A 12,746-nucleotide genomic window follows, 5' to 3' on the forward strand; every position below is an offset into this window, starting at 1 on the left:
GATGGAGTTCTAGCGGCTTCTAGAGGGGTTGATACGTGCTGAAGCAAAAGAATGACAAAATATTTCGAGTTCTTGTCCTTCGAATGTACATCTTCAAAATTCAAATTTAAACCAATAATTTGAACTGTTGTTGGAATCTTCAATTGATAAAAATGGTTTTCTTTATTATGTGCTTGTTTTAATCTCGCGTTTTAAAAGTACAAAATAAAATTTGTATAAGTTTACAACAGAGGCTTTTATACCCCATCAACTAGATGTACCAGCCATGCTGACGCCTACTGATAACTTGTATAAAAGTCGACCCTTATTTATTAATGTTTTAAGGCATCTCGACATGGCGCTCGGGAGGAGCAGATAATGTGCAGGCGTTGCGAAAGAGAGTGAGGGGGAGGACATGCCAGCAGAGACAGGCAGCTACAGGAGGTGACACCTTGCCTTGTTGAAAGCACACACACATACCTCGAAACTCACCCGCGGAGTACGACGATAATGTCCTGCACCCTTCCAGATTCCGAAGTGTCCGCTTCTCATCCGGATGATATCATCGGAGGTTTTGCAGACATAATGACGCATGGAGTGGAAAACAATGAAGACGGCGATGGGTTTGTGCTTGCATCATGTCCTTACTGCAAGAGAATATGCAAACACATGCTCGAACAGAAGAATGAAATCCGAAAAGACCGGTTTGTGTGTGGGGGCTGCAACAAAAACACGTGCAAATGTGTGAAATTCACAGATTGCAAGGGAATGGCGAAATCGAATTTTCTCTGGGACGAGGCGCTTTGTCGCGGTTGCAACATGGCTGTTGAGAGATACTCCAACGGAGAGATTGGCCTAGAGGACCTAGTGAGGGAGATGAGCGCTGAAAACTCTCACTCGCCGGCGCCTAAGAAGCCTTACCGGCACAACGTGAACCCTGACGCCCTCTCCATGCTCGCCTACGTGTTCCTACCTCCCTTCGATGACAGCTCAGCTGAGAACCAGTCAGAGGCTGAGAGAGCTGAGGTTGTGGATGAATGCTCCTTCCACTTCGCGCTCGCGCAAGAAAAAGTCCGCGAGGACGGGGAATTGAATGTGTTTCATGAAGCAAATATGCGATACTTGCTTGATCAGCGCAGCAAGCGTGCGATCGTTAGGCTGGGGGCAACTAACATCGTGACTCAAGGGTCTGATGAACAGCAGCGGGAGTATGTCGAGTGCGAGCTCACAGAGAGTTTGCGCAAATCCCTGAAAGCCAGTGAGGCCGTGGAGAAAATTCCAGAGGTTGTCGATGCTGCTGTGAGAGATGCCGTGAACAGAGGAAAAGCAGAAACGTGGGAGATCATGCGCGAAGCGCTGCTAACGTGGCCAGGGCCTGAACGAAGGGATGTGGACAAGTATCGAGAAATGATCTGTCACAAGGTGAGAGTCTGATACGAATGCCAGTGAGTTGATTGACTTGTACACATTCAGACGTTCTTGAATCGTTGGCTCAAAGGATCCTCCAATGATCCAGTTTGGGCAATGAAGAGGATCTTGACTCACCTAAAATGGCGACAAGAGTACAAAGTAGATACGATCATGGAGGAGGACTGGAGCGAGTATGATAAGCGTGGAGAGATGTATCCTTGTGGACTTGACAAGGATGGAAGACCGACCTGGACTTGGTAAGAAGAAGAATTTTTTTGATCCTCCCACTGAAGCAAGTTTTGTGGATATAGGCACACTCAGAGGCATGGCAGGACTATAAACTCTGTTCCTCCTAACTCTTCTCCGGAAATGGGCGCAAGATATCTTATCTGCACTCTTGAGCGGACATGGGCTATGAATCCCTCAGCGGACAGGATGAATGTGATCTGCAACTGTCAAAACTTGACGTTTTCAAACTATGAGCATGCGATGTGCCTCATATGTCTAGAGATCCTTGGTGAACAGTATCCTGACAACATGCAGTACTGCTTCATGTTTCCGGTTTGTCTTTTTTCACTTTCTCATCCCTTTGACTATTTTCCTTCAGGCTGGTTGGATCATGCAAGCGATCATGGCTATTGGACGGCCGATGATGTCAGATGAGACATACCACAAGCATAAAATTCTTTCGTCTGACAAATACCGGGACTGTCTCGCCGAGCACTACGATAGGGATCAGGTTAGGATGCTCTTGTTTATCCCTTCCTCGAGCGATCTTGATTCATCTTCCAGCTGGAAGAAGATTTTGGAGGCACCCTTGACCCTGCTTCGAGTTTGAGACGGAGGTGGCTGTTGGAGGACCCGGCGAGGCTTCAGGAATGGCTGGCCGAAGAAGATGCAGCGCATCAATCATTCGCCCCTTCTGAGAAAGCCTGCGATCTTCAGAGGCAAGTGCTGCCCCATGACAAGAAGGACCTTGCAGGATCAAGCAGAGCAGCCCCGGCGCCCTGCAGCGAGCCGTTCGGCCATTGTCGGGACTTGTGGTCCCATGGTCGAGCTCGAACGCTCGAGCAGGGGGAGGAACCGGAGGGCTTGAGGGAGTCAGGCTGGCAAGAGGAGACTGAGGCGGCGCATGAGCGAAGGCTGAACTCTGAGTCATCTCATCGAGAGGTGGAGGACGCAAGCAGTGACGACCTGCCCGAGCCTGGGGACGACCATGGATCTCCAAGAGACGATGAAATCGCATGTGTTGAAGGGGAGGCTGCTCAGCCGGAGGCAGAACAGAGAATCTTTAAGTTAGGGCAACAGCCAGGAGAAGCTGAAGGAACAGCGTGCAACCCAGCCTCCCCTGTGCTCACCAGGAAGCTTGTGTTCTCGACAATGGGAGGATGGAAATTTGTCTCTTGTTGTGCTTCAGTGGCGGTTCAGTCCGGCGCCTGCGTTGGACGCAGCGTTGCGAAGGTACTGCGAAGCACGTGGGACTGGCTGAAGAGGAAGTGAGTGGTGGCAGAGAAGTTCAGTGCTCAGGTTCTCTCTGCCATGATGAGTGAGGAAGAGGAGGAAGAAACGCGTGAGAGTGAGAATAAAGACTGTCAAGTACAACAAGAGTATGTGAACTCTATTTACTCGCCGTGCATCAGGCCATCCACTCTAGGAAAATTTCGGGTCTGCCTCAATTGAGAGATACTCTTGATGAAAAGGCAGCAACATCGATAGGGTGGAGTTCCACTGATCATATTGCTGCCCCATTTAGCAAGGTTCGATGCGGCGCCCCATGTGGTCGTGTTGGGTGCTGGGGCTGGTAGCGATGTGGATGGAGGGAGGGGAAGAAGCGACGACATGCGAGACAGCGACCAGCATGTTGTATCCTCTCGATTCCTTGATCAGAAGAGCAGGAAGAGCAGATGGAAGTCTTGATCAAGGAGGACGCGCATTTTCGCAAGCAGGTTTATCGCGTTCAGGCGCAGCAGCGTTGTGTGCCGGAGCCAAGTGTCAACTAAGAGTCCGAGATGCTGGTCAGATATCTTGCCTCCGAGGAGGATCCTCGGAAGAGTCCTACTCCTCCGACAGTCTCCAGGACAGCTCAGGGTCTCATTCGCAGGCTACCGAGCTGTTCCGACAGATGGACGCAAAGGAGAGAGAGGACAAGGCTCGTGAGGAATTCAAGTCGAGGTTGGCTAAGAACGGAACAGACGTGGAGAAGCTGATCGCCTACGGGCTCATGGGAGATGGCGATACTCCTCACTCCATCGACTTCACCGCTGGGTTCCGATACTTTCCAGGGCTCGAACACTTCCCCCCGCACCCGCGCGAGGCAATCATGGGCACTAACGTTGACGACAAGGCAGAGCCCTACAAAGACTTTGTTGATCTGATCTTAAAACCAGAGAATCTTCCTATACTCAAAGAAGCTGTCAAAGACAGCTTTATAGATACGTACAACAAGTTCTTCAACAAAACAAGGATAGAAGAGAAAAACTTGCAGAGACCAGAGAAAGAGAACAATTTCATCAACAGGATCAAGAAGAAGAAACTGAACTACAATTGGCTGAACACACCAGCCAGAGACATGAAGATGGAGTATTGGGTCCAGATGGACGAGTGGAAAATCAAAAAACGAGCGCGATTAGCTCTAGAGCAGTATCATAAGAAATGCCCTTCCGTGCTGTTCAACCTGACGTACGTGATGGAAGGAGAGGATGAGGACTCGCGGATGAAGCGCTTCATGCTCAGCTTCTTCAGCCTGGAGGAGGCGTATGAAGGCTGCCGCAGGGCCAGAGACCTTTTCTATGGACCCAAGTTGAGCGAGCTTGACCAGAACCTTCTGACAGCCGCCATGGACGGAGACTGGCGGCAAGTCGCTTTCTGGATCAGGAGAGGAGCAGATGTGCATGCGCGGGACTTGAAGCTCGGAAGCAACTGGACCTCGCTGCATCACGCTGCCTTCTCCGGCTTCTCCGTCACCTCCCGCACGCTCGTCGAGCTCGGGGCTGACCTCTACGCGCGGGAGCCTTCCTTTCTCGATACTCCGTTGCATTTCGCTGCTGCTCAGGGGCACACGAAATGCGTCAAGACGTTAGTGGGCCTGGGGTGCCCCGTCGACATCACCAACGGCGATGGGAGGACGCCGCTGCATGAGGCTGCAGGGCGCGGACAAACTGACACCTGCGCAGCTCTCATTGAGCTGGGGGCAGACGTGAACGTCAAGTACAGAGGGGACGAGGAGCTGTGGGGGCTCTACGACGCGTGGACAAACACAGGAGCTACTGCACTGCACGATGCAGCAGAAAAAGGATATGACGCCACTTGCAAGCTGCTGCTGCAAAAAGGTGCAAGACTGCACGCGCTTGACTCTTGTATGTGCACTCCTCTTGATCGCACTGAGTATCACATGATACAAGAAGACCTGTTGGACGTCTGCTACCAAACGCACAAGTTGCTGAAAGGATGGGACGATGGCTCGATGCGCGACTACACGTCGGAAGTTGCAAGAAGTCCAGGAGAAGACGAGCTAGACAAGCTGCTGCATGCTGATGCAGGGTCGTTCAGCTTGAACTTCGAGTGGACTGATGCACTCAACTACAACGGCATCGCCATCAACGCGTTGGATCGCGCGCGAAACTCGGAGTTCTACTCCATGTCGGACTATCATCGCTTTCGCTGCCCGTTGGCTCATCTTTGGTCGCAGAGAACTACCGAGACTGAAGGTTACGCTTGCGAGCTACCGGCAAAGACTGCAGGGGAAACGATCTCCGCATTTCGGGGAGGAGATAAACCCGGGGCACGTCATCAACTACGGGAACATGGCTGAGGGTCTCTTGTACTTTAGCCTGACGTGTGAGCAGGTCCATGGAGAGCATCATAGATAGGCGGTTCGAGTACCTCCTGGCTCACAACATGGTCCCCTCAGCTGACCGACGCCAAGGTTTGGAGCTGATGTTGTTACTCGAGGTGATCCTGTTTTAGCTGCGGTGGAAAGGGAATTGGAGGAAGCAAGAGCGATGAAGGAGGCAGTGGGCGAGGAGGAGGAGGAGGAGGAGGAGGAGGAGGCGAAGGAAGCAATTCGCTGCTATAGTGGGGTTTAAACGGCGGGAGCAATAAGCAGACTTATGATTGAAGGAGATATATTACATGGTGTGACAGTGTACAAGGAAGAAGTGTCGGAGAGTCATGTTGTCGGTTTTGTTCTCTTCGCTTCTGGTGGTTCGCAACCCTCCTGTCAAGATGTTAAGGAAGAGGAGAGTAGGTGGAGGAAGGAACAAGAGCAACGCACATCAAGCTCATGCTTGCTTCCAGCTCTTGACTCTTCGAATTCCTGTCGAGCCTCCGGGCTCTGCACTCAATAGATTAAACGGGCAAGATTGCGGCGCCTATGGACGCAGAAAGCAAAGCAGTACATCGAGCGCGGATGGACTTTCGCGGGGAAGGGAGGAAGGGCTTTCTACTCCACGTGTCAACAACACGGCACCCGTTGAATTGCTAAGCAACTGTCTTTACCTTTCCTCTTCTCCGATGCCCTTCGGTCCCCGTACTTGCTTTCAGGATTCCACACAAACTCTAAGCTCCCCTCGAAGTCGTAGCCGTGACTATCACCACGTGAGCTGAGTCAAGAGAGCTTTAAGTTGGGGCACCTTCCTTTGCTCGTCCTCTTCGTCGGGAAGTAGCCGAGGCGTCGGAGCATCTGGTGGAACGAGTTGGGTTTGTACTGCTTCCCTTGTTTGCCCTTCATGAACCAAGCTTTCCTTCTCGAGTGCCAATCTTGCGCTCTTTCTTTTAACACGTTCCATCCCCGTATGCCTGCATGATTGGATCAGCTCAACGGCTCCTGTTCTCTGACCTCCACACCTTCAAGCAGCTCCGGCACTTTCCCCTGATAACGAACAACGATGCCCTCGACCTCCATTTGTCTCAAGAACACCAGGAATGGAACTGCTCCCGAACCCTGCACGCGACATTTCCCATCAACAAGATGCGAAGCTACAGGTCGCTCTCACCTCACAACACGGTATCTGTTGCGCGAGGCAACCGGGCTGCTGGGATTGGTTCTGGTACAAGAACAAGTTTTTCATATCGAAGCCTGAAGAAAAAGCACACGCCTGATGCGACAAGATTGAAAAGTTTGGCAGGGCTTGCGGGTAATCGAGAGAAATACTTGCAACACCACTATCAAGTTGTTTCCGCATTGCCAGGAGGCTGATTGTTGAGGGCTGAAGGCAGACATTCTGTAACAAGGGACATACTCCGTTCGCTGTCTTCATGCTCAGCGGTCGATCCAGCGTCAAGGCCTTGACCACTGCGATGCTAGGGAGCCTCGGGCTCTCAGGTGAAACACGTAGAGGCTGAACCTTGTCCTCGGGCTGTGTGATGATACTTGCCATGTTGTCTATGAAGAAACCCATGGAGTACAACCGCCTGTCACGATCAATCAGTTGCACTTCAAAGTTCTATCTTGTTCTCTCAATCTTTAGTTAGGTGTCTCTTCTGCCCCATTTGGATTAAGTACCCTCATCATGCGTTCTCAGGCATTGCCGTCCTAGTAGCCACAGCTCTCATTCGATCGTTTTCATCCTGCCCTCTCATAATTCTCTAATCCTAGAAACTTCTGAAGCTCACAGACCTTCATCATCATCATCTCAACATCTCTTCCTCACATCCTATCACCGCTTGACTGTCCTCGATCCTCACTCCTCTTTCTTCCTCGCGCATAGGCACTCCCTCAAACACCCCTCTTCTGCTGTTTTCTAGACGCCGATCTTTACCCCTCTCTACCACCCCCAATTTCCGTACCCCCACCTCTTTCTTGTACCCCCCATCACATACCACCCTACCAATTAAATCCAAACCATCGCTGTCCCCCGATTTCTCCATAGAAAGGTGGGGTTATTCCATCAAGGGATCCTCACAGATATACTGGGGGTGGTATGGTGGGTAGCCTCAAGATCCTAAGGGTACCAGGGGGTAAATTGGGAAGGGGGTCAGGTGGTTGGATGTTGGACACTGAAAAGAGGATAAAAAAAAAGAAAAAAAAAGGTGGGTGCCGGGGGGGAAACGTATCGCCGAGCCTTCAGTAAGGGGGGTGGGGTACTCGAGGGAGAGCAACAAAGGGATTGAAAAAAAAACAGACAGGTGGGGTCGGTTCCTCAAACGTGCCGTGACACAATGGGGTGTACGACGGAGGGTGGGTGGGGGGTGGGGTGATGTTATCACCCCCCCCCCTCGAGCGACATCACGTTTCTGGGGAATGGAGGTGGTAGTGTGGGAGCCATGGTGAGAAAATTGAATTTGACCAGCTGTAGTAAAAGAGACCGACCTAGTTGAAGGTACTCTAGACCTGGTGGGGTACACAATATTTTACCACAAAACTTACTACAAATTTTTACAACTGTCACGGGGCAATCATGGTCCATTAATTTTTACTCATCGAATAAGATAGAATTGTTAGTGTGTAAAGATCTTTTAAAGGACAGCAAAAAAAAGCATGGGAGGATTTGTCTATATCTTCTTTGCTGCCTTGGGTGACAACCTGATCACTCAACGTCAGGTTGGGCCCCGAAGCCCCGGGCGAGACCCGCCACTGAACAGATCCTTAAAACATCTTTACTCAATATGACCGCCATGGTGCGCAGTTGGGGCGGATGAGAAACACAGGGTTCTTTCACAGGCATGCTGAAAATGTTTGCAATAAGACTTGTCATAGCGCTCTTTCTCATGCACGATACTCTCGTCGACTCTCTTGGATCACGGGCAAACCATGTCAAGACGAATTTGCTCTGGAATGCACTGCGCTTGCGTGGGGGCGCAGATGACACCGCTGCTCGATTCACGCCTAAGGTGTTGGAGCAGGCAAGTGACGTGACGGACAATGCATCAAGCAGGAGGAGATACCAACAAACGAGGAGCGAGTCGACCCAAGTGGAATGGGTAGATGAACTTTCTAAAGAGATTGACAGAGTTTGCGAACAATTCAATAATACTGACTTTTGGGTGGGCCCGCCCAAAAGAAGCCATCAATACTTGCTGAACCAGATGTTATGGAATGCATCAGCATGTGGGAACGAATCTGAGACTCTACGACTGATTCGAGATGGCGCAGACGTGAATTCAGTCGATTCAGAATTTCTTCAGACTACGGCATTGCATCGCGCCAGCTTACACGGGCATGGCAACATCGTGGACATTCTCCTTGATCATGGCGCAAACATTAATTTTGCAACCATCTGGAGATCTACTCCGCTGCACTATGCCGTTGTTCGCGGTCACAAAGATGTGGTGGAAACTTTGGTAGTGCGAGGTTGTCACAGGGCTTCAGGTTGTGTCTTTTGACTGGAAGCGTGCAGGAGCAGACATGTTCTTACAAGATCCCATTGGGCACACTGCACTAGATCGAGCTAATGTTAGTCATTCAACGTTTATGGACGGCCATACACTGACTGTTGATGTTAGCTGCTACAGTACAAGGAAATCAGCTTGTACTTACATGCGATGATGCAGGAGAAGACTGGAGACGTATGCATGCAACCTATTTGTGCGTGGCTCATCTCTGTTTGATGTTGCAGAAAAAAGTTCCAATGGATCCCATGTTTGAAATCGATTTCGACAATGAAAAAGGTGCAGTTGCAACACCATCCATGCTAGAGAACACACTGATAAGATGCAATCAGGCACCAAGAAGAGGAAGACAAGAAAATGAACACAATAAGAATAAACTGCATTCAATCAAAAAAAGTATTGTAGCTAGACACTGGAATGCGAACTCTTTAGAATTTTACTTCTTGAGTCTCCATCTACCAAGCGCCTCCTTCCCACCTAACATTCAAGCAAATTGCCGTCAGAATCTTTAGTAGACATAGTTGGGTCATCTATGAAACACACCTCGTCCCTTGTGGCTCTTTCCCTCCGGCACAGATTCTAGACAGCAACCAAGTGTCAAGACAGCAGAAGAATCATCATTGTTGAACACTAAGTACCAAGATAATCGCAGACAAATCCCTCGGGCTCCAGAAGGTTTGTGACCAGGTCAATCGACATCGCATATGGGGGACCTCCTTCACGAGTTTCGAGGGGGAATATCAATGTGACCAGTTCACCGCCTGGTTTCAACAGCTGCTTCATCTTCTCCGCCCAGGATTTTCTCATATTTGGCTCGATAGCACACAGAAATGTGTAGTCATAGATTACGTCAAATTTTCTTCCTTCCAGCGTGAAGAAATCATCGGTAGAAAACTTTGCATCTCCCTTCCATGCTGACACTCCAGCACTCTTCAACTCTGATTCATTGAATTCCTCGGCAGCCTGTAATTCATTGTCAGCTTTGCCAGTCTAACGCTCTGATTTCAACAACACCTTGACTGCTGTTGGAGATATGTCCAGCCCCAAGCCATTGAATCCTATCTTAGCAAACTCGCACACATCGTATCCCCTTCCACAGCCCGGCACAAGCGCATCCGGCTTGCCATTGCTGTAATCAGCATACTTCACTTTCCACTCTTGAATGAGTTCAAGTAGCACAGGACTAGACTTGCACGCTAGCTCAGGAAATCAGAAATGAGACGAATACACAAGATCTTTCAACCGTCAAAGTATTGGCCGGGCTTCAGGCCTCCATCTCGTTTCCACATATCATCCCATCCAGTCATCTCTACTATCGGTGTTGGCCGAGTGCTTAAAGTTCTCCAGGAAGGAAACTGCCTCTGAAGCACAGAAGGTAGAGCAGAGAAAGAAGAGAGAGTCAGGGGGCGACAAGGAGGAGAAGGAATGAAGAAGCAAGATCGCAAGAGCATTCGCGTCGCTACTTGCCCGGCCAGCATGGAGTGCATCTCCTTACCTTCCTTGCTTAGCGCAAATCAACCCCTGTTGTTATACCCCCAAGTTCAAAGTACCCCCTTGGATGCCATTATTGCTTGGGGTGAAGTACCCCTCCATTTAGGTTAGACTTTCAGTACCCCTCAGATCTCTTTGTTTTAACAAGAACTTTCGTCATCAATGTGGTCTTGGCCCGCTACCCTTGGGGAAAGGACCCCCTTCTCTCCCCTCAAGATTAGCCACAAATACCAAGGTGGGGTCATGAATGTGTCAGCAGTGAATTATGGAGGGTGGGTCCCTGGTTTGTGAATAATGTAAGGGGTACCAGTCAACCCCCATGACTTGTACCGGTTGCTTAAACAATAAATTTAGGGGTTCTTAGACTATTTCGACTTGGCTTGCACGGAAATCAGGGGGTAGTGGTGGTAGACACGGTGGCGAATCAGAGCGTAGTAAAGCGGATTTCTTGAAGGGGTACATTTGATATGAATTCCATGATAAATGGTAGGTGGGGTGGTGACGAGGGACACGGTACTATTATTATTAAAAGTACTGATTTTTAACTTAACTTAATTACTAATTAAAAGTCTGCTTCTCCGCTTCTCTCAATCTGATTCTCACAAGCTCGCCTCACGATAAAGGACAGCAACATACGTGATAGCCTGTCCCGCTGCTTGGCCTGGGGCAGTGAAGCTATTCGCTATGCTGCATGGCTTGCGAGGCTACGAGACGAGGAAGGTGAGGAAGGGATAAGGGAAAGCAAATCAGTATGAGAGGAGAGTAGATTCAGATAGAGACTGCAAGAAGGCAGAAAGCAAGGCAAGGCAAGGCAAGGCAAGGCAAGGCAAGGCAAGGCAAGGCAAGGCAAGGCAAGGCAAGGCAAGGCAAGGCAAGGCAGGTTGCTATTGGAACAAAGTAGAGCTGAGATTGAAAACACAGAGAGAGTGAGCGAGCGAGGAGGAGAGGGAGGGAGGGAGGGAGGGAGAGAGGGTGGTGTGGGGGGTGGGGGGGGGAGAGAGACCAGGGACAGACACAGACACAGACACAGAGAGAGAGAGAGAGACAGAGAGAGTTGAGAAATAAACGGGTAAAAACCATACGAGATGGTGTTATTGGGTGGTTAAAGATGATGATCTCATTCAATGGTCCAGGTGGGATGCGTTGAGTGAGCGAAAAAGAATGTGGGTCCCTCAATCACATACGAGATTCAGCTGGATTGCAAACCACAGCGATCAGGTGTTGCCGATCGGACACACAAACTTCAGCTGGTTTTGCACTGCACAGAATGTAGAAGAGGAAGAAAGAATTAGGGGAGGAGGACTGAGGCGAGGATTCTTGGATGCAAAACATGGGGAAACCAAGGTCCAGGATGTGGAGAAATTCCTTACCCGAGATGCTCCGAGGTTGTTGGAGGAAGCCGGCAGACTGTCTGAACTCCGAGCAGAGGAAACAAGCCCGTACAAGCACAAGTATGAAGCTCGAGCTATTTTGAAGAAGGTGCACAGTCAACTTGCTGCTTGCGATCCCGCGGGAAGCTCGGGGGAGATTGGGATGAAGATGGAGGAAGCAAAAGCAAGAACGGAGCTCATGCTCGGCATCAACTTCTACGAGACAGAGGAAGTAAGTCAAGGACACAAGTTCCTGACAGAGGCCGAGGCTCTTCTGTCCGCCATCTCGTCCAAGTCAGCTGAGAGCAGGTGTCATGCTGACTACATGGACTGTCTCAATCACCTCGCAATCATATCGAGCATGCGAGATGAGCAGCACAAGGCCCTCGAGCTCCTCCTGAGAGCACGGGAGGTCCATCGACGAGCTCGCGCTCCGTCCTCTCCCTCCGACCTCCTCTCCCCCATGGAGAAGCAGCTCACAACCACATGCTTCCTGCTCGCCCAGGTACCTGCCGATGGTGATTGAGGAGCGACTGCTGACCGTCCTGCTCTTCAGGTCTACCAGAAGGTGGGAGATTTGCATGCCTCGGCAGAGCTCTGCGTGGAGACTCTGGACCGGCAAGCACAAGTCTTCACTGAAGAGGACTGGAAGGCGCAGGGAGACGAGTGGGTCAAGAACGCCATCCAGATGTCGGGCTACAGCCTGAGCATGGTTCTCTTCCTCCTCCTTCCCTTGCTCGTACACACCGTTACCCTCGCTTTCATTCTCCCTCTCCCCTTTCCCTCCTTCCTCCTCTCCCCACCCCTCCGTTCTGACTGCCGCCCCTGCTACTGCATCTCTTGCTCCTTCCTCGATTCTTGCTCTCTGTTCTTCTCTCCCTGCATATATTCCCTCCTCTCCCTTCCAACTTGTGCATGCATTTGATAGTTGTCTCATCAGAATGACTTTGAGAGCGCGAGCATGTGTCTAGGAGCAGCAGAGGCAGCAAGGTGTGATGCGGGGTGTGGGGCCCGGGGTGGGAGGAGGGAGGGAGGGAGGGAGGGAGGGAGGGAGGAGCGGTTGGGCGGATTTGATCAACAAAGACATGACCTCTGCGTACAGCAAGCGATCGAAAGAGGAAAGTGCGCCAGAAACTTGCCAGCGTGAATTGGGGGTAGGAGGGAGGA

The 12,746-nt window shown here is 50.6% G+C and overlaps 4 protein-coding genes across 4 annotated transcripts in view; 3 read left to right on the plus strand and 1 right to left on the minus strand.

Annotated features, from left to right (window-relative positions):
- Positions 1 to 489: 489 nt before the first annotated feature.
- GUITHDRAFT_115761 (hypothetical protein) lies at positions 490 to 2,889 on the plus strand (the record flags this gene model as incomplete). The annotated part of the gene is made up of 5 exons (XM_005824924.1): positions 490 to 1,401; positions 1,453 to 1,646; positions 1,701 to 1,950; positions 1,997 to 2,128; positions 2,182 to 2,889. 5 exons carry the CDS (start codon positions 490 to 492, stop codon positions 2,887 to 2,889), a joined length of 2,196 nt encoding a protein of 731 aa, XP_005824981.1.
- A 1,336-nt stretch (positions 2,890 to 4,225) lies between these two features.
- Positions 4,226 to 8,712, plus strand: GUITHDRAFT_77525 (hypothetical protein; the record flags this gene model as incomplete). Its single annotated transcript, XM_005824925.1, has 2 exons — positions 4,226 to 4,596; positions 8,394 to 8,712. The coding sequence occupies 2 exons, from the start codon at positions 4,226 to 4,228 to the stop codon at positions 8,710 to 8,712; spliced, it is 690 nt and encodes a 229-aa protein (XP_005824982.1).
- Positions 8,713 to 9,087: 375 nt separating this feature from the next.
- On the minus strand, positions 9,088 to 10,217 carry GUITHDRAFT_154789 (hypothetical protein). Its single transcript, XM_005824926.1, has 5 exons — positions 9,962 to 10,217; positions 9,733 to 9,914; positions 9,357 to 9,681; positions 9,262 to 9,297; positions 9,088 to 9,195 (listed from the first exon to the last, which is right to left on the minus strand). Exons 1-5 carry the CDS (start codon positions 10,167 to 10,169, stop codon positions 9,155 to 9,157), a joined length of 792 nt encoding a protein of 263 aa, XP_005824983.1. The 5' UTR covers positions 10,170 to 10,217; the 3' UTR covers positions 9,088 to 9,154.
- Positions 10,218 to 11,370: 1,153 nt separating this feature from the next.
- Positions 11,371 to 12,746, plus strand: part of GUITHDRAFT_115766 (hypothetical protein) — a gene marked incomplete at both ends in the record, with an annotated part of 2,325 nt that continues 949 nt past the window's right edge. Inside the window, 3 exons of the mRNA XM_005824927.1 lie at positions 11,371 to 12,084; positions 12,136 to 12,291; positions 12,520 to 12,569. Coding sequence (XP_005824984.1) covers positions 11,371 to 12,084; positions 12,136 to 12,291; positions 12,520 to 12,569 — 920 coding nt within the window. The remainder of the gene's footprint in view (positions 12,085 to 12,135; positions 12,292 to 12,519; positions 12,570 to 12,746) is intronic.

Source organism: Guillardia theta, assembly GCF_000315625.1.
Source record: "Guillardia theta CCMP2712 unplaced genomic scaffold GUITHscaffold_88, whole genome shotgun sequence".
Taxonomy (NCBI): Eukaryota; class Cryptophyceae; order Pyrenomonadales; family Geminigeraceae; genus Guillardia; species Guillardia theta.

Bases quoted from the DNA above. Each gene is read 5' to 3' on its own strand.
- GUITHDRAFT_154789 (XM_005824926.1), bottom strand. From the start codon at position 10,169: ATGCTCTTGCGATCTTGCTTCTTCATTCCTTCTCCTCCTTGTCGCCCC. The intron at 9,915-9,961 runs GTTGAAAGATCT...TTCCTGAGCTAG, and splicing joins GCCCGGCCAATACTTTGACG to CGTGCAAGTCTAGTCCTGTG. The intron at 9,196-9,261 runs GTGTGTTTCATA...CTTGAATGTTAG, and splicing joins AAAGAGCCACAAGGGACGAG to GTGGGAAGGAGGCGCTTGGT.